Source organism: Gymnoscopelus microlampas, assembly GCF_963454915.1.
Source record: "Gymnoscopelus microlampas genome assembly, chromosome: 6".
In the NCBI taxonomy this organism is placed as follows: Eukaryota; Metazoa; Chordata; class Actinopteri; order Myctophiformes; family Myctophidae; genus Gymnoscopelus; species Gymnoscopelus microlampas.
This window is the reverse complement of record NC_139943.1, coordinates 6,377,303-6,400,000: the sequence shown is the minus strand read 5'-3', so window position 1 is coordinate 6,400,000 and position 22,698 is coordinate 6,377,303. Positions and strand designations below refer to the sequence as shown.

The 22,698-nt window shown below is 41.0% G+C and overlaps 1 protein-coding gene across 2 annotated transcripts in view; it reads left to right on the top strand.

Moving 5' to 3' along the window:
• Positions 1 to 22,698, top strand: part of LOC311047520 (ATP-dependent clpX-like chaperone, mitochondrial) — a 32,155-nt gene that overhangs the window by 3,222 nt on the left and 6,235 nt on the right. Inside the window, exons 3-12 of one of the 2 annotated variants that reach the window (XM_084060262.1) lie at positions 7,642 to 7,796; positions 8,265 to 8,379; positions 10,593 to 10,747; positions 11,458 to 11,617; positions 13,059 to 13,100; positions 19,051 to 19,230; positions 19,749 to 19,913; positions 20,363 to 20,451; positions 21,400 to 21,564; positions 22,109 to 22,411. In XM_084060262.1, coding sequence (XP_083916388.1) covers positions 7,642 to 7,796; positions 8,265 to 8,379; positions 10,593 to 10,747; positions 11,458 to 11,617; positions 13,059 to 13,100; positions 19,051 to 19,230; positions 19,749 to 19,913; positions 20,363 to 20,451; positions 21,400 to 21,564; positions 22,109 to 22,411 — 1,529 coding nt within the window. The remainder of the gene's footprint in view (positions 1 to 7,641; positions 7,797 to 8,264; positions 8,380 to 10,592; positions 10,748 to 11,457; positions 11,618 to 13,058; positions 13,101 to 19,050; positions 19,231 to 19,748; positions 19,914 to 20,362; positions 20,452 to 21,399; positions 21,565 to 22,108; positions 22,412 to 22,698) is intronic. The other variant, XM_084060263.1, reaches the window with a different exon arrangement.

Sequence of the window (22,698 nt, the reverse complement as noted above, 5' to 3'; positions counted from 1 at the left end):
TCTTAGTGTCATCACTTCCAATTTCACTTGTTTAATCTGTATCCTGATTGAGTTCTCTATCCTTATTGGATAAAATTGGAAATGAAACTGAAACGAAAATGCATTTTCTGTTTAATAAAGAGGTGGAGAGACAAGGAGACTCCTAATACTGAACAAACACTCTATAGTAATGAGTACTATCAGAATATAGAGCTATTTAACACTTATTTTAACCAAAGAAAATCACTTACCCTACCTTTAAAAAAAAAAAAAACGTTTATAAACTTTTTTGGCAGGCAGAGCGTTAACTGCAGACTCACTCCCAATGTTCTGCCGTAACCTGAAGACTCACCTCTTCAGACTCCATCTCAGCCCGTAGCACTGGCCGTAGCCTTGACGACCTTGCAGGCTTATGCAAAAGGTTAACATGTGATTTAGATGGCATGTTATGTAGACAGATGCCTGGCTCATTTGTTGACCTGGCATCCTATAGTTACAACGTACAGATTATTGCTTTCTTGATATTCTCTATACTATACTGTTTAGACTCTTTCTTTTTCTTTAATTTTTTCCCATTGAGAGCAAGCTCTCATTTTCAAGGACGCCCTGATAACAGCATACTGTATACAACACATACATGATGAAGAACAATAACAAACATTTGAATCACATTAAAATGTCACAAATGCAAATAAATATAGTGTTACATGAAACAGGCGCAGTCACCATGTAGTGTGTCCTCAAGAAGCACCCTGAATGTCTCTATTAAGACCATAGTGTGTCCTCAAGAAGCACCCTGAATGTCTCTACTGAGACCATAGTGTGTCCTCAAGAAGCACCCTGAATGTCTCTATTGAGACCATAGTGTGTCCTCAAGAAGCACCCTGAATGTCTCTATTGAGACCATAGTGTGTCCTCAAGAAGCACCCTGAATGTCTCTATTGAGACCATAGTGTGTCCTCAAGAAGCACCCTGAATGTCTCTATTGAGACCATAGTGTGTCCTCAAGAAGCACCCTGAATGTCTCTATTGAGACCCAATCACACCAGTTTCAGAGAGTCCTGAAGTGTGTTCCATTTGTGTGAAGCATAATACATGAATGCAGTCTTTCCTTGTTCACTGCTCTTACGTGGACTGGTATATCTAATGTGTGTCTTTGAACGTGTTGAATGACCAGTAACCTTTTGGTTCTAAAAGCGAGGATAGACCGATGCTATATAGGCTCTTGGTTTACCTATGATCCTCCTAGATTACTGAGGCACTACACTGTCTCTGCATTTGATTTGATGTACAGTACCTTGCTTACTCTTAAGTCTCTCTGGGTTCACCCATTCACTCTGGGAACGCGTCTGTGTCATTATAGATTACTTTGGCTATTAAAAAATATCAGATATACAAGCTCATAGCGCGGCACCGAGTGCCACGCTATGAGCTTGTAGATCTGATATTTTTGAAAAAATCGTGAAAATGTGTGCACATTTTAACTCAAATCTTTGCTTATGGGGGTCCCTGGAACAACATATTTTGAGATGGGGGGTCCCGCGGTCAAATGCATATAATTTTGGGGGTCCTTGACATGAAAAAAGTTTGAGAACCACTGATATAGTAACAGAAACTGTGTTTGTTTTGAAGACATTTGTAGAACCCCCCCCAGAAGCAAAGATTTGAGTTAAAATGTTAGCTTTAAAAATATATATTCAAAGATTTGCAAAAAATGCACCGGTGATAACGGTTCTCTTGTGTAAATGCAGGAGATAAAGCGTGTCATTACATCCAGCAAAGCTTTGGTTTGCTAAATCACTAATTGAAAATAATTCAGGGGAGTGAATGTACCAGAGTAGGCCAGTCTGATACCCAAGGTTCAACTTTATTGTCAACAATACCAATTAGGAGTAAAAAGGCACGTCAAATGAATTGTGCGCTAAAAAACAAACGCAGCAGCTACAGTCTCAAGAGTACCACCATGTTAAAGACTCTGTGTCAAATGTGATCTGTGTTAAAAAAACTGATCAATTCGTTGTTGCAGCCTTAGCCTAAAGTTAAAGGGCAAGACCACTTTGGTAGAGGTTTGGGTTGTGTAGTTACCTTTTCATGAACTCCAAAGGTGGACTAGAAATCAAAAATAATTGCTCCATTGTTTAGAAATTGATAATTCAAAATATGCTCCTCATTGACTTACATTGGATAGTAAAACATCTCTCAAAATCACCCTTTTAGCACATAAACAAGCCCAAACAAAGCTGATTCAGACAATATAGAACATCACCAAACCCAGTACTGTTTTTTTTTATTTATAAAAATGTCAACTTCCTGTTGATTTTACTATTATATTATGTTATTATAAATAGCAAAATCAACAGGAAGTTGACATTTTTATTAAAAAATAAAACAGTACTGCGTTTGGTGATGTTCTATATTGTCTGAATCAACTTTGTTTGTGTTCCTTTATGTGCTAAAAGAGTGACTTTGAGAGCAGTTTGACCGTACAATGTAAGTCAATGAGGAGCATATTTTGAATTATCAATTTCTAAACAATGGAACAATTATTTTTTGATTTATTGTGCACCTTTAGAGTTACATCATGGCAAGTTAACTACACAACCCAAACCTCTACCAAAGTGGTCTTGCCCTTTAAAAAGTCACATTGACATGTGACTTTGTCACCTGTAGCAAGTGAAAACACGCACACGTGACACGCACAGGTGACGAGACGCAACCTCTGTAATTTAATTCATGAATCCCAGGACCATTATCCATTCTCTCTTGGACTCCTTCAGGATATTACTTTGCAGATTTAGATTATTATTACAAAACATACATTGATACCACTTCAGACCTATATACATTTCTGCCATTTGAAAAAAGCAGATCTACAAGCTCACAATGCGTCGCATCGCTACTTATGTGCGCTTCTGCTATTTTCAAAAGAGTTTTATACATGTTGTGAAATGGGACATTCTGCATAATGAGTACCGGTACTTTTACTTTTCGTACTCTTTAAGTTCATTTCGATGCCAATACTTTTGTACTTTGTACTACATTTTGATTAACGGACTTTTACTTGTAACAGAGTATTTCTACACTGCGGTATTGATACTTTTACTTAAGTAAAACATTTAAGTACTTTTTCCACTACTGGCGAGTGGCCCCAACGGACGCTATACGCTTCTGGTTTGGAGATCTGTGCTGTTCATCAACGTCACATTTGATCCTCCTGACTGTGTGTTGACAACCCGGTCCTTTTACAACCTGAATCACTAGCACAACCATGATGACACATCTAGGGCTGTCACCATTACACATTTAAGTTTACCACTAATTGTCACTCAAATAATTGCAATTAACGATTTAATTGTGTGTTTGGCCGTTGAACATTAGAACATATGAAGCCTTACAAGCTTCGTAATCAGAATTGCACAGAATTTGTATTTTTCAGTTATTTGTCGTATCTGTTTTATTCCGAAGCCTAAAAGGCAAACATTAATTAACATTGATGTTTTGATATTAATGTTATATTATCAATAACATCTTAGTATATCCCACCACTGGATCTCGGCCCACAGGTCGGGAATCGCTGCACTAAACTGAACCCGTATGTAATTTCACAATTTTTGTGTCGCATGCTCAACCTCGCCTGTCCACCAAATCACTGATACATATTTGGACGTCAATATGATGTCATATTGATGATGTCAGAGTTGCCATGCAGATGCCAGCGCAACTGAATTTACATCACCGCCACATCATCACCTCCTTATTAACACAGGAAGCCAGGCAGTTACCACTTGGAAGTAACGAGGACCCAGGCGGAATCATTCTCGGGGAGACAGTGTTAAATAAACTTTTTTTTGTTACCACCGCGCTCCGCAAGAGGCAGATATCCAGGAAGAAGCAGATATCCAGGAAGAAGCAGATATCCAGGAGGAGGCAGTGGTACCACGACTGACTTTCCTGTCTTGAGTCTTCGTTCAGAGACTAAAATGACTCTTTATTTGTCTTTTACCGAAGAGGATTTCTCCTGTCCTGTGTGTCATGACATATTTAAAGAACCTGTTCTCCTGTCATGTAGCCACAGCTTCTGTAAAGCCTGTCTGCAGCAATGGCTGAAAAGGAAAGAAACCTTGTGTGAAACAAAGTGTCCGGTTTGTAGTAAGAACCCTTCGATGGATGATCCGCGCAATGTTCGGGTCCTGAATGAGCTGTGTGAGACCTTCTTAAAGGAGAAACACAGGAGCATAGATGACAAGGAGGAAGTCCCTGCATCGATGAAGCTCTTACAGGAGAAACTGAAGATCTTTCGTAGAGTTAAAGCAGACTGTGACCAAGCAGCGGAACACATTAAGATCCAGACTCAGAACACAGAGAGGCAGATGAAGGAGCAGTTTAAGAAGCTTCATCGGTTTCTACAACAGGAAGAGGAGGCCAGGATCACTGCGCTGAGGGAAGAGGAGCAGCGGAAGAGTCGGTCGATGAAGGAGAAGATTGAGGGTCTGAACAGAGACATGTCAACTCTCTCAAACACAATCGGAGCCATAGAGGAGGAGCTGAGAGCTGAACACGTCTCATCTCCAGCGAACTACAAGGCCAAAGTGGAAAGAGTTCAGCTCACACTGCAGGACCCACAGATGGACTCGGAAGCACTGATAGATGAGGTCAAACACCTGGGCAACCTGACCTTCAGAGTCTGGGACAAGATGAAGGACATCGTCTCCTACACTCCTGTGATTCTGGACCCCAACACTGCTCGTCCCGGACTAGTCCTGTCCGACGATCTGACCAGTGTGAGCTGTTGCGAGGAACACAAGCTTCCCGTCAACCCAGAGAGGTTTGACTACTGGTACTGTGTCCTGGGTTCTGAGGGCTTTGACTCAGGGACTCCCAGCTGGGATGTTGAGGTTGGAGACAATAGACGCTGGAGTGTAGGTGTGACGACAGAGTCTTGCCAAAGGAAGGGACACAGAGCGAGTCAATACTGGTCATTCATGTTCTATGATGGTCAATACGACGCGCACTCCGAACAAGGGTCAATCCCTGTTCTCTCAGTGAAGCAGAAACCCCGGAGGATCAGAGTCCAACTGGACTGGAACAGAGGACAGCTGTCCTTCTCTGATCCTGACACTAACACGCACCTACACACCTTCACACACACTTTCACTGACGCACTCTTTCCAACTGTTTATAATGTTGATGATACTAGTGTCCCTCTGAAGGTGTTACCAAGGAAGATCAGTGTTAACTAGAAAATGTTCTCCTCCGAGCAGGGGTCTCCGCCAGGGCCTCCTGGTGGCGCTATAATAGGCCAATGTGAAAAGGGTGCCATTTCTTCTTGGGCCTTTTTCATGGCAATCGGACGCTGCATTCATGATTTGAGGAATGTTTTTTCCTAAAAATGTGTTTTACGAAAATCAACATGCTGGTGGCGCTATAACAGGCAAATGCTAAAAGGGTTCTTCCTCGGCCTAGTGGGAATGTGCGTGCAAAATATCACGGAAATCGCATGCTGCGTCCATGATTTGAGGCATTTTGTTCAAAACGGACCATTCCATATCGGACAGATCCGTCTTGATCACATGCCTATGTGTACCGATTTGCATGATTTTTTGGACAGAATCTGAAGGAGTAATATATAGATATTTTTTTTTACACAAGCTGGCACTATAAAAGGCAGATGTGAAAAACGCATGTCACAATTATTACATAAAATAATCGTCTAATCGTAATTATTTGAGATAATCGTAATTATTTTTGCATAATTGTTTCCATGTTGAAAGATTTTCTCACATTTTTTATTTATATTAAAAAATGCAGAAATAGCAGATCTACAAGCTTACAAGCGTTGATGGAGGGGAAAGGAACTGTTTGGAATAACGTCTTCCTTCCACGCGCTACGTCCTACCGGGGGAAACTCCTCCCCCCTGTCAGGTGATAAGAAGCGGTCTGCTCACTCCTCATGCGTTGAAGGAGGAAGCATGAGCTCAGTTCGGGGCTCTCCCCAGGCTGGCAGAGGGAGAGTACTCAGAATAGCGCCCAGGATTACAAGCTTAGGCTTTGGCACTGGGTGAGAAATGGGTTACAAAATTGTGGGATAAAAAAAACCCCAAAAAAACAAAGTGATGCATTGTAAGCTGGTAGATCAGTTATTTTTACATGCATAAAGATTATTAAATACTGTATGTCTCAGTTATTAAAAATATAAAAGTTCTGTTATTTGTCGTATCTGCCTCGTGCAATTTGTGTTTACGAAGCCTAAAAGGCTTCATATTTTCCAACGTTAAATGCCAAACACACAATTAACCCTATTGAGGCCTGAGGTTCCGATCCTGCAAAATGTCTTCTAAATCCTAAACGGTTTTCTGAAAAACGTATGTTTTTATATCAGTGGTTTTCAAACTTTTTCACGTCAAGGACCCCCAAAATTATATGAATTTGGCCGTGGGCCCCCATCTCAAAATATTTTGTTCCAGGGACCCCCAGAAGCAAAGATTTGAGTTAATGTTTGCTTTAAAAGAATGTATTTATACATATATATATATATATATATATATATATATATATATATATATATATATTCAAAGATGTGCACACATTTTCACGATTAAAAAAAAAATCACACCCTGTGTGAAGTGAGTGGTGCCTTTGATGAGCCCCGTATTGAAGTTGTCATCAATGTTTGTGGACAGACATACATACATACATACGGACACACGGACCAAGTCATGTATAGGAGTGGTTGCCTTCGGCACCACTCAAAAATAGCAGATTTACAAGTTCATAGCGCGGCACTCGGTGCCGTGCTATGAGCTTGTATATCTGCTATTTTTGAATAGCCAAAGTGTAAAATAATGCATTTTTTAGCTCAAATGAAAAAGTGACACAGATGCGTTCCAGGTCTCAATGGGTTAAATCGTTAACCGCAATTATTTGAGTAACAATTAATCGTCAACATTACATTTGTAATCGTGACCCTAGTGTCAAAATGCTGTATGTTGAGTGCTCCGTCTGGACATGATCGCTGCTGACCAATGAAATGTGTGTTTATTGGTTTCAACTTGGTTTCACAGCTTTCAACTTGGTTTCACAATGAAATGTGTGTTTATTGGTTCTTGTGTTGTGACACTAGGCCATAGGCCCATGTCAGCCTCTGTAGCAGTAAATAGTAAATACTCAAAAACTCAGGCCTGTAGGACATTGCCGGCCCCTGATGTCATTTTACATTTAAAATGTACAATGTAGGCATTTAGCAGACACTCTTTACCCCAGAGTGACTTTCAGTAAGCAAAGTAAACACAAGGTAATATACATCAAACGCATAGAGACGGCGTAGTGCCCTCAGTGATCTATAGGATCATAGGTAAACCAAGAGCCTATTCTAAACGGTATAATATCAAAACATAGATTATCTGTACATTGAAACTATACAAACTATAGGATACCAGGTCAATAAATTAACCTGGCATTAGGGCTGTCAGTTCTCCTCTATAATCCCATTCGAATTTCAATGCTTTATTATTTTCAATATTCGAATATTTTCGAAAAACACATCAAACACGTCAATGGCACTGAATGAGTTAGAGGTTTGTCGTGCACAGGCTTTAGTTGTATTCTCTCAGTAGACATAATGTAATAAATAATAGATAATAACAATTATTATTTGTCTTACAGGTTTGTCCTGCTCCAGACTGCAGCTGTATTCTCTCAGCAGACAGGTCCAGCATGAAGCCCACCTGCCCCCCAGGGTGAGGGTCCGGTCGTTCTCGCAGACCCCCGTCTGCTTCGCCTCTAAAGACGGATCGGCAAAGGATGGTGACGGTGGAAAGGTACTTTAATGGAACCTTTGATGGCATTATACCACTTAAGTCCAATGAGTGTTAACCTGCTTTGACATTTAATCAAATAAGGAAGAGAGTTCAAGTGACAGTTCATATGAATGGCTTGTAGTTTTGCTGTTTTACCCCTGCTTGTGTCAGAAGGAATTTATCTCAGTGCAAGCGGATGGGTTTTTGACGAACTTTAGACTTGAGTTTCTTACCTTAATAAACATTGTCATAAATACTATATGCTTCCAGTCGCTAGTTTAAAGTCTCCACACACACAATTATACAAGCTCATAGCTGCGCTATGAGCTTGTATAATTGTGTGTGTGTGTGTGTGTGTGTGTGTGTGTATATACACAATTTCATCAATAAATGAAAACGAGAAAAAAAAAAAGTCTGAATAAAACAAACAAACACAAACGACTGTGATTGAAGTGTGTTGCATTGAGTGGTCGTTTTGTCGTTCCACAGAAAAGCCTCAGTGAGGGGAAGAGACAGTCTGCTTCTGGAGGCTCAGGCAAAGGAGGAAACCAGCTCCGCTGCCCCAAATGTGGAGACCCCTGCACGCACGTAGAGACCTTTGTATGTAAGTTAATGTGGAGACCCCTGCACACACGTAGAGACCTTTGTATGTAAGTTAATGTGTGGAGACCCCTGCACACACGTAGAGACCTTTGTATGTAAGTTAATGTGGAGACCCCTGTACACACGTAGAGACCTTTGTATGTAAGTTAATGAGGAGACCCCTGCACACACGTAGAGACCTTTGTATTTAAGTTAATGTGGAGACCCCTGTACGCACGTAGAGACCTTTGTATGTAAGTTAATGTGTGGAGACCCCTGCACGCACGTAGAGACTTTTGTATGTAAGTTATTGTGGAGACCCCTGCACACACGTAGAGACCTTTGTATGTAAGTTAATGTGGAGACCCCTGCACACACGTAGAGACCTTTGTATGTAAGTTAATGTCTGGAGACCCCTGCACACACGTAGAGACCTTTGTATGTAAGTTGACACAAACGTCGCCTTAGCAGCAACCAACCTCAGTTTGTGATGATGTGACATGATGGGAAAACACCTTTTTCCCAGCAGCTGTCGGAGCACTAAATGAGGTCAGGCCTGTCTGTCACGATTATTACATAATCGCTTAATCACAATTATTTGAGATAATGGCAATTATTATTGCATGATCGTCATAATCGTTTCATGTTGAAAAATGTTCACACATTTTCAAATATCAAAAATAGCACAAATAGCAGATCCACAAGTTTACAACGCGCCACTTCGTGTCGCGTTGTAAGCTTGTAGATCAGCTATTTCTGCTATTTGTACATGATTTTAAATGATTAAATATGTCAATCATTTATTTGTATATTTAAAGGGGAATTTTAGACCACGGTTTTCTTACCTTTTCTATGATGTTATGATATCTTAGGATGAATGGTACAGTAGAAAAATGTCATAACTCCATCCCGGGTCATTTTAACAGACGTTCATAGTGACAGAACACTATGCAACTGAAAAAAAACAAACAGAAGTCTCGCTAGACGAGATTGAAATCTCGAGATTTCGACCTCCTCTAGCAAGACTTCCGTTTTTTTGCATAGTGTTCTGTTACTATGAACGTCAGATCTCACCAAAAAAACAACCAAAAAAAGCTGTTAAAATACGCGATCTAACGCAAGGCCTATTGGCGCACGTTTCAAGCTGTGGCGGACCTGTGATGGAGTTATGAATTTTTTTCTACTGTACCATTCATCCTAAGATACCATAACGTCATAGAAAAGGTAAGAAAACCGTGGTCCAAAATTCCCCTTTATGTCATTTTTCATATCTACAATCTTCTTTATTATGAAGCCTAAAAGGCAAACATAAATTAAAGCTGTATTCATGTGTTCCAATGTTCAACGCTAAACACACAATTAATCGTTAATCGCAATTATTTGAGAGACAATTAATCGTCAACTTAAATGTCTAATGGTGACAGCCCTACATGAGGTCAGGACATGGACACAACAATCACAAAGAAAAATGAAATGGCACCGAGAAATGACTCTTTCTATGTATATCATAGACTGTAAAAAATGAATGGACAAAGCCACTCCCCTGCTTTCTACAGACCGAAAATGAAGCAGATAGTTCAGGAACGTGTATCCTCCCATCTTTAATATATACAGTTGGCCACGCCGGAACTCAAACGCTATTGGTTGAGACCAGACATGTGACCAGGGAACCGGAAAACAACCCCCAAAGAAGGTAGCTTGCAGACGCGTCGCTAGGTCTCTACTAGCGCACGCAATTTTTTTCACAGATTTCGCGGATTTGGGTACTTTTTTCCCCGTTTTTTGTTGGTTTATTTCGGTTTTAGGGTTAGGGGTAGGGTTAGGTTAGGGTGATAGATATATAATTCAATAAAATAAAATCTGCTCAGGAGTAATTAGTGAGTTCCTCCTTTCACCTTTATTTATTCAGGAAGGACAATTGAGAGCCAGCTCTCTTTTCCAATGACGCCCTGATTACAAGCATGTGTACAAGCATACAATTTAAACACAATACATTACAGGATAATAAACCTTATAGTTCCTCAATAGTAAGGGTGCCAATGTGGTCCAGAAAAGGTTGCCACGTTTTGTGAAACATCTTCAAGGAGCCGTTGAAGGGAGAACCTGATCCTTTAGAGTTCGATACAATATAGAGTTTTGTGAATCCATCTATTATGCGTAGGAGGGGAGGGATGTATCCATGTAAGACCAATTATATTTGTATTTATGCTTTTCTTCTTCTTCTTCTTCTTCCAGCGTCAACACGGTTTGTGAAATGTGAGAAATGCCACCATTTCTTCGTGGTTCTGTCTGAGACGGACAGCAAGAAGAGCCTGAACAAAGAGGCAGACGCTGCTGCCGAGGCCGTCAAAATGGCCTTCACACACAAACCTCCCCCTCCCCCCAAGAAGGTAAGACACCTTTTTCTTTGTTTGTGTGTGTGTGTGTGTGTGTGTGTGTGTGTGTGTGTGTGTGTGTGTGTGTGCATGTATGTGTTCTCCAATCTGTGCTTCTGGGGGTCCCGGGAACAACATATTTTGAGATGGGCGTGCGTGGCCAAATACATATCATTTTGGAGGTCCTTAACATGTAAAAGTTGGAGCACCACTGATACAGCAACATACTGTTAGGATTTAGAAAACATTTGGCCACGGACCCCCATCTCAAAATGTATATGTTTTGATCTAGGGACCCCCCAGACGCAAAGATTTGAGATACAAATGTCCACTTTAAAAATATATATATTCAAAGATTTGCACAAATTCTTTCTTGCACATATTTTCCCCCCCCAAAATAGCAGATCTACAAGCTCATTGCTCATATGAGCTTGTATATCAGCTATTTTTGAATAGCCAACGACATCTTAAAATGACACAGATGACAGAATATAGTTTCAGATGGGATACAAATACATGACATGAAAACCACTGTTATAATGAATGAATAATGAATAATTAGAATGTTTTGATTGATTACTTCAATTGAATACTAACACATTGCAAGCAGTACAGCAGTACAATTACAATTTTAATCATGTTAAAAGTCCTGAGGGCTCGTTGTTTCCATTGTGGTCCTAATGTATTCAATTGATCGACTTAACGTTAAATGTGTCTTCATTCAGATCTATGCCTACCTGGACAAGTACGTGGTGGGCCAGTCGTACGCTAAGAAGGTCCTGGCCGTGGCCGTGTACAACCACTACAAGAGGATCAACAACAACATCCCCGCTGCCGCCAGGACCGCCGTGGAGGTGGAGAAACCGGCCGCCCTGACGCCACGGGGTCAGTGTTCATAACGTTTAGATCCTGTACTTATGCTTTGATAATTGCTGCCAGCAGCCTGCATGATGACGCACACTTTGAAGAGCCAGAACACGGGCTACAAGTCAAGTCATAGAAGTTATTGAAGTCAAGGCAACAAGTCCCAATGAAGCATCATGGTGACTTAAAATATTTTGTCCCACGAAAACATAACGTTCTCTCATTGCAAACGTGTGTGTGTGTGTGTGTGTGTGTGAGAGGGACTGTGTCATAGTATTATAGATCAATTGTATGTATCTTTGCAGACAGTACAAATATAATCTCGGGCCAAGTGACTTAAAGATTGTAATTTACTGATGATGTAATGATTTATTGACAACAGCTCATCATCTAAAGGCCAGTCAACTACTTGAAACTGCCATTTGGGGATAATGGTTGCAAGGAGTTGCATTGGTGTGGACTGGCCTTAACAGTAAAAAAAAAAACAATCACATCTTTGTTTGTTGGACTAAAATGACTCCCACACAATACTTCTCCTTCTCTCTGCCATAGTCTCGCATTTTCTATTCCACAATCTACGAATGCTATATAGATGCTATATAGATTCTGGAACTACAGCTCCTGAATTCCGAGAGCGGAAGCTGGCACTTCCGTTCAAAATATCTTTACATTTTATTTTTTAATTTCCATTTCTGCTTAGCATCAAGCTATGTATAATTTTATGATTTTGATTTATATTAGGATACATTTGCGCGTCTGTAAAGACGAAACGGAAGTGAGGAGGAGGCTTCACATCTGCTTTATATCTTAATCATGATCAGAGCTTCTGAGTCCCAGACTGTATGACCGGAAACATTTGAAAATTCTGCGAGGCAGCAGTCTGGCCATGCAAGACTATCTCTGCTATATGTGTGTGTGTGCGTGTGCGTCTCTGCCATAACTGTGTGTGTGCGTGCGTGCGTGTGTGAGTCTCTGCCAGAACTGTGTGTGTGTGTGTATGCGCGTGTATGCAGATCTACAAGCTTGTAGATCTGCTATTTTTCTGCTAAGAATCTTGAAGATTTGTGCAAATCTTTGAATATACGCAAACATTTTTAACTCCGATCTGTGCTTCTGGGGGTCCCGGGAACAACATATTTTTAGATGGGGGGTCCGCGGCCAAATACATATACATTTTGGGGGTCCTTTACATGGAAAAGTTGGAGCACCACTGATATAGCAACATACGTAAAAAAAAAAGTTTATTCAAAAATAGCAGATCTACAAGCTCATAGCGTGGCACGTGGTGTTGCGCTATGAGCTTGTAGATCTGCTATTTTTTAATAGCCAAAGAAATCTAAAGTGACAGATGTGTTTCCGGATTGAATGTTAAATAGTGAGTGTGAGTGTTAAATAGTGTTAAATGTTAATGTTCTTCTTCAGAGATGTTAAATAGTGGTAATTGTTGATGTTCTTCTTCTAGAACTAGAGATGAGAAGACGGGAAGATGAATACAGATTCACAAGTAAGTCATTAGTCTCTGGTTGTTGTGATTGGCTCTTTTTTGATCTTGTTTGAATGTGTCTCTGATGCATCTGGAGGTCTAGGAGGAACGTTGATCATCTAGAATCTAGATCATCACCTTGGCTCAGTGGTTAAACACTTTGAATCCCTGTCTGGGTGGATCAGGTTTAGACTTTGGGTATTTAACACATTAACTGCCAGAGTTTATTCATAATGTACTCACCCCAGTGCCAGCGATTTGTGTTTTATAACCCGTTTCAACCGGTCACAGAATTGTTATATCCATTATAATCGTTTGTCTGTCTGTGTTTATTAATCTCTCAAGGACAGATTCTGCTCTGCGTTGGAATCTGTCGGGGAGGTTCGTCATAACGCTCCCCTCACGCACTGCCCCCCTTTGGGGGCAGGGCATGAGAGAAGTGCTTTTTTGCCCGTTCCATTCCATATTTCCGCCCCGCTTCCGCAGGGCATCTTAGCTGAGCTTATGATCGGGTTTCAGATCGTTGGTATACACAACGACGATAACCGTTTGTCGTCCAGAGTAAAGAAATATACAACCGGAGCTCTCCATTTTTATTAAAGCTAAAACCGGAAACGGAACCCGCTAATGTTGCATCCGGGTGAGTCGGAAGTGAGTGGAAAGTGAACCTGATGTCGGAATGTACAGCAAACAGCGCGATCGTCTATTAAACCACAAATAAAACAATAGAACGCAGATCTGCGTTCTGGTAGCCCAGTGATTCATGAAATAGAATACAGATCTGCGTCTATGGCAGTCAATGTGTTGTTTATAAGGTGCCTTTGAGCACAGATGAAAAACTGCAGTGTCTCCTTATCTGAGAATTTTTCCAGCAAAATTTGATTGGCTGAATTTGATTTTCTGTGATGCTTATTTAACCCTAAGGAAAGATAAGGCAGCAGACCAATTATTAATTAGTTGAAGCTTATCCCCCGTCCTTTTAGTGTGCGTGTGTGCGTGTGTGTGTGTGTGTGTGTGTGTGTGTGTGTGTGTGTGTGTGTGAGAGATAGATAGATAGATACTTTATTTGTCCTTAAGGAAATTCATTTTTTGCCAAGCAGCCATCAGGATACAAAAATCACAAACACATAACATAAATACAAAATACATACAAGCTAGAAAAGGCCACCAGTCATGATTCAAGAGGCATCACATTACATTTTATGCACAGAACTGAGATGGGGCCTGTTTGTTCAGGAGTCCTATGCTTGAAGTCCTAGCCTGCAACATTGGCACTGTGTACCGTCGTCCTGGTGGTAAAAGGTGGTAGTAGGGCAGTTTCGAGGCTCCGTGAGCACCCCAAAAACACATCTCTTAAACCTGTTTTTTTAGGACCCTAAAGGTGTCTAGTAATGCTTTCTGCTTGTTGCCCATGTCAACTAATGTCCCATGGGGTTTATTTTTAACCCTTTCTGACACCTACCCCCAACCCAAACCATAATATGGAGATAACAGAGAATACCATAACTCTTGAAGTAAACAACATACAGCAACAAATGAACACATTTTTCTATATCATTTTGACGCAAGGAATTCATTAAAGTAGTTTTTATTAAGATTCAAACACATATTGACTCTATTTCAGGGCAGAAACAGACAAAAACTAGCAGAAACTGTTGAAATCATAATGATCACATCTATATTTCTCTTTGTACTAAACTTTTAAGGTGTATTCTTTTTTAACATATGTTTTTTAGGACCTTTATGGTGTCTAGTTAAGATTTATTCTTGTTGCCCTGGTCAAATAATGGACCATGGGGTTCATTTTAACCCTTTCTGACACCTATTCCCAATCAAACCATAAAATGGAGATAACAGAAAATACCATAACTCTTGAAGTAAACAACCTACAGAGACAAATTAATACATTTTTCTATATCATTTGGACCCAAGGAATTCATTGAAGTGGTTAGTATTAAGATCCAGGAACATTTTGACTCTATTTCAGGACAGAAATAGCAAAAGATAGCAGAATATTTTGAAATCACATTTATATTTCTCTTTGTACTACATTTTTAAGGTGTATTCTTTTCTACCATATGTCTTTTAGGACCCTAAAGGTGTCTAGTTAAGTTTTAATCTGGTTGCCCTGGTCAAATAAGGTCCCATGGGTTTTATTTTAACCCTTTGTTACACCTATTTCCAACCCGAACCATACAATGGAGACAATAGAAAATACCATAACTCTTGAAGTAAACATACATAGACAAATTAACACATTTCTATATATGATTTTGACCCAAGGAATTCATTAAAGTGGTTGTTATTATTAAGATTCAAGCAGGTCTTGACTCTATTTCAGGACAGAAACTGCAAAAAAACGAACAAAAAATGTTAAAATCACATCTATATTAATCCTTGTATTACATACTTAAGGTGTATTCTACTTTACCCCATGTTTTTAGGACCCTTATGGTGTCTAGTTAAGATTTCTTCTTGTTGCCCAGGTCAACTAATGTCCCATGGGGTTCATTTGGTGACCATTTTAATTCGATGTCCTCAGGAGTGGCGTTTTCATATCTGAACCAAGACAAATAAACCCACTTTTTCATAGAATGTTTACACCAGGAATCTAATGGAAAGGTCACTGACATGGTACAACCATTCTTTATTGGTGAAAAACACACAAATATCAAATTCTGGCTTATATCAAAACACAATTTCACTGATCAGTATCATCCATCTCATCATCAAACTCCTCCACTTCCCTCACATCATCACTGATGACACCAGCAGCCAAGAGGTCAATGAGAGATAGGGGCAGAATTGTCCCACAAGACCAGACAGGCTCCAAAATCCCTCCTTCTGTCTTCTGCCACCCCTGACCATCATCATATGATTTAGGCCTCCAAAAGATTGGCTCAGCTGCTCGCTTGTAACAGGTCACTCTATAGTTCACCCACTGGATGTGGGGGATGAGTGTGTCCTGGCATGGGGGCAAGCGAGATGGTCCACGCCTCAGCCTCTACTGCGCCTTGATGGAATTGATTGATTGATTGATTGATGTACTTTATTTAGTAAGACATGAGAACAACAGTACATGGAAGTACAAATTCACTAATCAAGAATCAAGACCACTCTTGATTCCATCAAGGGCGCAGTATAGGCTGAGGCGTGGACTTTCTGAGAAATTCATAGTGCAAGGTCAAGCCACCAGGAAACCCCAGGACTTTAAGTTCTTTCTGGGCAATGCGGAAAATATGCGACAGCTCTGCCAGTTGATGCTCAAGGTCTGGGGGAGTAAGGAGGCAGCATCCCGGCTGGCAAAATGTGAAACAGCTGCTCTCATCGTGGAAGGAACAGCTCATAAACTTGTGGCATTAGATTGAGAAGTGAGTTGATTGATCAATACCTATATAACTTTGGTGAGTTCTTGTGTTAGCAGATTTGAATGATTGTTGATGTTAATGACGACATCAACCTGCTCATCTACCTTGACACTGGCACAGGCAGGCACCGTCAGCTGGTAAATGTCACGGAGCTAGCAACCTCTCTTGGGCAGCCATACTGTAGCACCCTGCTTGGGTACCATACATGTATTCAGTGATCAGGGCTGTACTAGTTCCTTCAAGGGCAAGGTGGCACCACTCAAAAAGCTCCAGAAGAACCCCAAATTTCAAAAGGCTTTCAAGTTGGTGTATGATCATCCTAACAATATTTAATGATGATGATGATGATGATGATGATGATGATAAGAGGGAAGAGGTTGAGATGGATGATACCGATCAGTGACATTATGTTTTGATTATTCAAGAAAGTTATATTATGCCTAAATATAAGCCAGAATTTGATATTTGTGTGTTTTTCACCAATACAGAATGGTTGGACCATGTCAGTAACCTTTCCATTAGATTCCTGGTGTAAACATTCTAGGAAAAAGTGGGTTTATTTGTCTTTGTACGTTGTCTGGTTCAGATATGAAAACGCCTCTCCTGTGGACATCGATTTAAAATGGTCACCAAATGAACCCCATGGGACATTAGTTGACCTGGGCAACAAGAAGAAATCTTAGCTAGACACCATAAGGGTCCAAAAAACATGGGGTAAAGTAGAATACACCTTAAGTATTTAATACAAGGATTAATATAGATGTGATTTGAACATTTTCTGTTAGTTTTTTGCAGTTTCTGTCCTGAAATAGAGTCAAGACCTGCTTGAATCTTTATAATAACCACTTTAATGAATTCCTTGGGTCAAAATTATATATAGAAATGTGTTAATTTGTCTATGTATGTTTACTTCAAGAGTTATGGTATTTTCTATTGTCTCCATTGTATGGTTCGGGTTGGGAATAGGTGTAACAAAGGGTTAAAATAAACCCCATGGAACCTTATTTGACCAGGGCAACAACATTAAAACTTAACTAGACACCTTTAGGGTCCGAAAAGACATATGGTAAAAAAAGGATACACCTTAAAAATGTAGTAAAAAGAGAAATATAGATGTGATTTGAGTGTTTTCTGCTTGTTTTTGGCTGTTTATGTCCTGAAATAGAGTCAAGATGTGCTTGAATCTTTATAATAACCACTTCAATGAATTACTTGGGTCAAAATGATATAGAAAAAATGTGTTCATTTGTCGCTGTATGTTGTTTACTTCAAGAGTTATGGTATTTTCTGTTATCTCAATTTTATGGTTTGATTGGCAATAGGTGTCAGAAAGGGTTAAAATGAATCCCATGGGCCATTATTTGACCAGGGCAACAAGAATAAATCTTAACTAGACACAATAAAGGTCCTAAAAAACATATGGTAAAAAAGAATACACCTTAAAAGTTTAGTACAAAGAGAAATATAGATGTGATAATTGTGATTTGAACGTTTTCTGCTTGTTTTTGGCTGTTTATGTCCTGAAATAGAGTCAAGATGTGCTTGAATCTTTATAATAACCACTTTAATGCATTCCTTGTGTCAAAATGATATAGGAAAATGTGTTCATTTGTTGCTGTATGTTGTTTACTTCAAGAGTTATGGTATTCTCTGTTATCTTCATGTTATGGTTTGGGTTGGGGGTAGGTGTCAGAAAGGGTTAAAAATAAACCCCATGGGACATTAGTTGACATGGGCAACAAGCAGAAAGCATTACTAGACACCTTTAGGGTCCTAAAAAAACAGGTTTAAGAGATGTGTTTTTGGGGTGCTCACGGAGCCTCGAAACTGCCCTACTATGGTATTGACTGTATAACGGGTGCGTTCTATCCCTAGCAATAGCTCTCCCCTTCCTAAGCACCCGGGTCTCATACATTGCTGCCATACTCTCATGTCGTACCCCAGCTATCTTGCTGGATACATTGATGATTTTATGGAGTTTGTTCTTATTAACCAATGATAATGAGCCATACCAGGAAACAAAACAGAAAGTCAGTGCACTCTCCACGTCATACTGTCTCAGTCTGCGCATAAAATGCAGCCTCTGCTGACCTTTCTTATAGATGGCATCAGTGTTGGAATTCCATGTCAGCTTGGAATCAATCGTTGTACCCAAATACTTGTATTCCTCAACAGTCGCCACCCCGTCCCCATCAATGACTATTTGCTGGTGTGCATCATGAGCACTAGTCCTAAAATCAAATATAACCTCCTTAGTTTTCTTAATATTCAACTAAAGGAAGTTACTCTTGCACCAACCAGCAAACTCATTCACTGTTCTTCGGTAGCTTATCTCATCCTTCTCAATCAGACCAACAATAGCTGTGTCGTCGGCAAATTTGTGTTTGTGTGTGTGTGTGTGTGTGTGTGTGTGTGTGTGTTTCTTAGCAGATAACAATAGCTATAATATAATAAAAGCTGCTGTCATGTCAATCCAACTATTGGACGGTTTATTTGTACAATATCAAAACATGATGTAATAATATCCTACAGCATACATGTATTTCATAACGTTTCATTATAGAGTTGTTAAAGTAATAGTTTTATTTCTTCTTGTCTTGTAGAGTTGTTGCAGATCGCAGGCATCAGTCCCCATGGCAACGCCCTGGGGGCGTCGTCCATGCAGCAGCAGGCCAATCAGCAGCCAGCCCAGGAGCCGAGGGGCGGGGAAGTCCTGGACTCCGCCCACGCCGACATCAAGCTGGAGAAGAGCAACATTGTGTTGTTAGGACCCACAGGCTCAGGTCAGTTTATTTATATGGTGGAAAGTAACTTAAGTACATTTACTCAACTTAACACATTGAGTGACGCGCACTATGCGTTCAAATCAGTTTTCCTTCTAGCACAGTCGACTAGACTAACAGTAAAACATTTCAGATGACTAAAATATGACTAAGACTAAATGGAATTTGATTCAAAAGACTATGACTAAAACTGAATCAAAATTGCTGTCAAAATCAACACTGCTACCCGGACACAAATGTATTGCTGTATCTCCATTCCACCTGCATAAATAAAGGTTAAAGCATTGGTTCTCAAAGTGGGGTCCGGGGACCCCCAGGTTTTTTTAATCTCAAATCTTTGCTTCTGGGGTTCCCTGGAACAATATTTTTTAGTTCGCTGTCCGCGGACAAATACATATCATTTTGGGGGTCCTTGACATGAAAAGGTTTGAGAACCAAAAGGTTAAAGGACAACAAAAAAAAGGCGATTTGATGTGAGTTGTTCACGCTGTTCATGATGTTTCTGTTTACCCCAACAGGTAAAACGTTGTTGGCTCAGACACTGGCTAAGTGTCTGGACGTTCCCTTCGCCATCTGTGACTGCACCACCCTGACCCAGGCCGGCTACGTGGGCGAAGACATCGAGTCCGTTATCGCCAAACTGCTGCAGGACTCCAACTACTCTGTGGAGAAGGCCCAGCAAGGTGAGAAACTACACAACGTAGAGTAATAAACCTTAAAGAGATAGTTCACCCCCAAAATGACTGTTTTTCTATGGATTAGTTCATAGAAAAACCCCATGGAGACTTGAATTCATGGATATTGTTTAGTTTTTAAACGCATTCCTAAGCCAATAATTTGATGACCGGCAGAGGTCAATAGGAGACTCAATGGAGACTCCGCTGGTCATCAAATTATTGTCTGAGGAATGTGACAAAATCAAAAAAATCTCCATGAATTTAATGCTTCATGTGGTGTGTGATTGATAGAAACTACGTCATGTTTTGGGTTAACTACTCCTTTAACTCTTTGACTGCCATAAATAAAACATAATTTTGCCACCCCACTGCCAGCGATTTTCCGGTGTTTTCCCTCTAGGCGCGGAACAAAACTACATGGTTACATTTATGTTGTTGTTTATATTAACGTACAGGCATCGTGTTCCTGGACGAGGTGGATAAGATCGGCAGCGTTCCAGGAATCCATCAGTTGAGAGACGTAGGAGGAGAGGGTGTGCAACAGGTCTGTCTACTTTATATGTTCACCATACTCTGTGTGTGTGTGTGTGTGTGTGTGTGTGTGTGTGTGTGTGTGTGTGTGTGTTTGTGTGTGTCTGTCTGTGCGCGCGCTGCACTAGAGCTCTTCACGGGCCCCCCGATTCCGAAAATACCCGACAGGACCCGAGACCATCGCGTGTCGGATCTGTTGTTTTATCATAATCACTCGGGCCGGGTCGGAATCGGCGCTATCACCTCGGAACTCGGGTCTGTCCATCATTATGTGTGATACCCAAGTGGATCCAAGAAGACCCGTAGAATGCCTACGGTCTGTGTGTGTGTGTGTGTGTGTGTGTGTGTGTGTGTGTGTGCGTGCGCGACAGCACTAATCAGGAGAGAAACGCAATGAAGTGCTGTTTAACTTGTGTCTGATGTTTTAGACAGACCTGGGAGTCAGGTTAGTGCAGCAGCGACATGAATGGATGTGCATTTTGCGTGATGTTTTAGGCTGGTTTAGGATCAGATTACTGCAGCACAACAAAAAAAAAAAGTTAAGCTACGCAATGCATGCGCACCACCATACTGCAAGGCAAGCCCAGCTGCCTGGCTGATTTGAAAACACCGCTGTGCAATTCATGGATTCCTCTGACGAGGTGAAAGCAAAGCTTTGATCATAAAATGGTCATTGGTCAATAGGTCTGCTGCTGTTATTTCATAAAGTCCACATTTATTTATAAAGAAAACCTTTCGCTTTATTGAGGGGGTGTCTGGGTCGGGTCTGTAAATAATAATCGGATCTGGGAACACATTTCACGGAGCCAATTAGGGTGCGGTTCTGGAAGAGCGTCACAGCAACTGAGCTTGTATCTCTGCTAACGTTGGCTAAATGTTGCAGAACAGGAACACTACTAGGGTTCATTTGGTTTTAGTGATGAATTCATTAACTGGGATGGCCATTGTTGTTGTTTTGAAGGGTTTGTTAAAACTCCTGGAGGGAACCATCGTTAACGTTCCAGAGAAGAACAGCAGGAAGCTGAGAGGGGAGACGGTTCAGGTGGACACCACCAACATCCTGTTTGTGGCGTCCGGAGCGTTCAACGGTCTGGACAGGATCATCAGCAGGAGGAAGAACGAGAAGGTATGTGAACAGGGTTTTGTCAACATTATGACATTTTACATGACCATCAGTGGTGGAATGTGCCACTTCGCGGCCCACACATCTAGGCCCGATCAAAAATAAAAGAGATGCTGCGGCCAAAAAGAAGGAAAGCTGCTGTGGCTAAAATGTTAAGATGTGGTAGGAAATGTAGTTTTATATTAATTGTACAATATGTAAGTACATTGAAGGCGGGAAAAGAAGCCTACATTATAGCCAGAGCTCTGATCAACAGTCTGGGGCAAGTTTCGGGGCAAGTGGAGTGATCGTGTGTTGACCAACCCCTGACACATTTTGGAGGTAATTTCAATTAAAGTAGTAGGATAGGATAGGATAACAGTATTTCTGTGTATTCTTCCTCTACAGTATTTGGGTTTCTGTGTATTCTTCCTCTACAGTATTTGGGTTTCTGTGTATTCTTCCTCTACAGTATTTGGGTTTCTGTGTATTCTTCCTCTACAGTATTTGGGTTTCTGTGTATTCTTCCTCTACAGTATTTGGGTTTCTGTGTATTCTTCCTCTGCAGTATTTGGGTTTCGGAACGCCCTCCAACATGGGACAGGGCCGGCGCGCGGCGGCCGCGGCCGACCTGGCCAACAGCAGCGGGGGGGACTCGGACGCGGTGGCGGAGATGGAGGAGAAGGACCGCCTGCTGAGGCACGTGGAGGCCCGCGACCTCATCGAGTTCGGCATGATCCCCGAGTTCGTGGGCCGCCTGCCTGTGGTGGTCCCCCTGCACAGCCTGGACCAAGACACGCTGGTCCGCATCCTGACGGAGCCCCGGAACGCCGTGGTGCCGCAGTACCAGGCCCTGTTCAACATGGACAAGGTAAGAGGCTATGAGCTTGTAGATCTGCTACAGATAATCGAGCTATTCAATTTAACCCATTCAATCCGGGGAACGCATCTGTGTCATTCTAGAGTTTAGCTATAAAAAACATTATTTTATACTTTGGCTATGCAAAAATAGCAGATCTACAGTGCCGTGTAATCCGCTTATTTATATCACTCGAAAATACGTTTTTCTAGTAAATGTGTGTTGTGTAGGACCTCAGGGAAGTCACAGCAGTAGTGTTGTCACACGAGAGCCACCGTGGTGTTGTCAAAGCAGCTTTT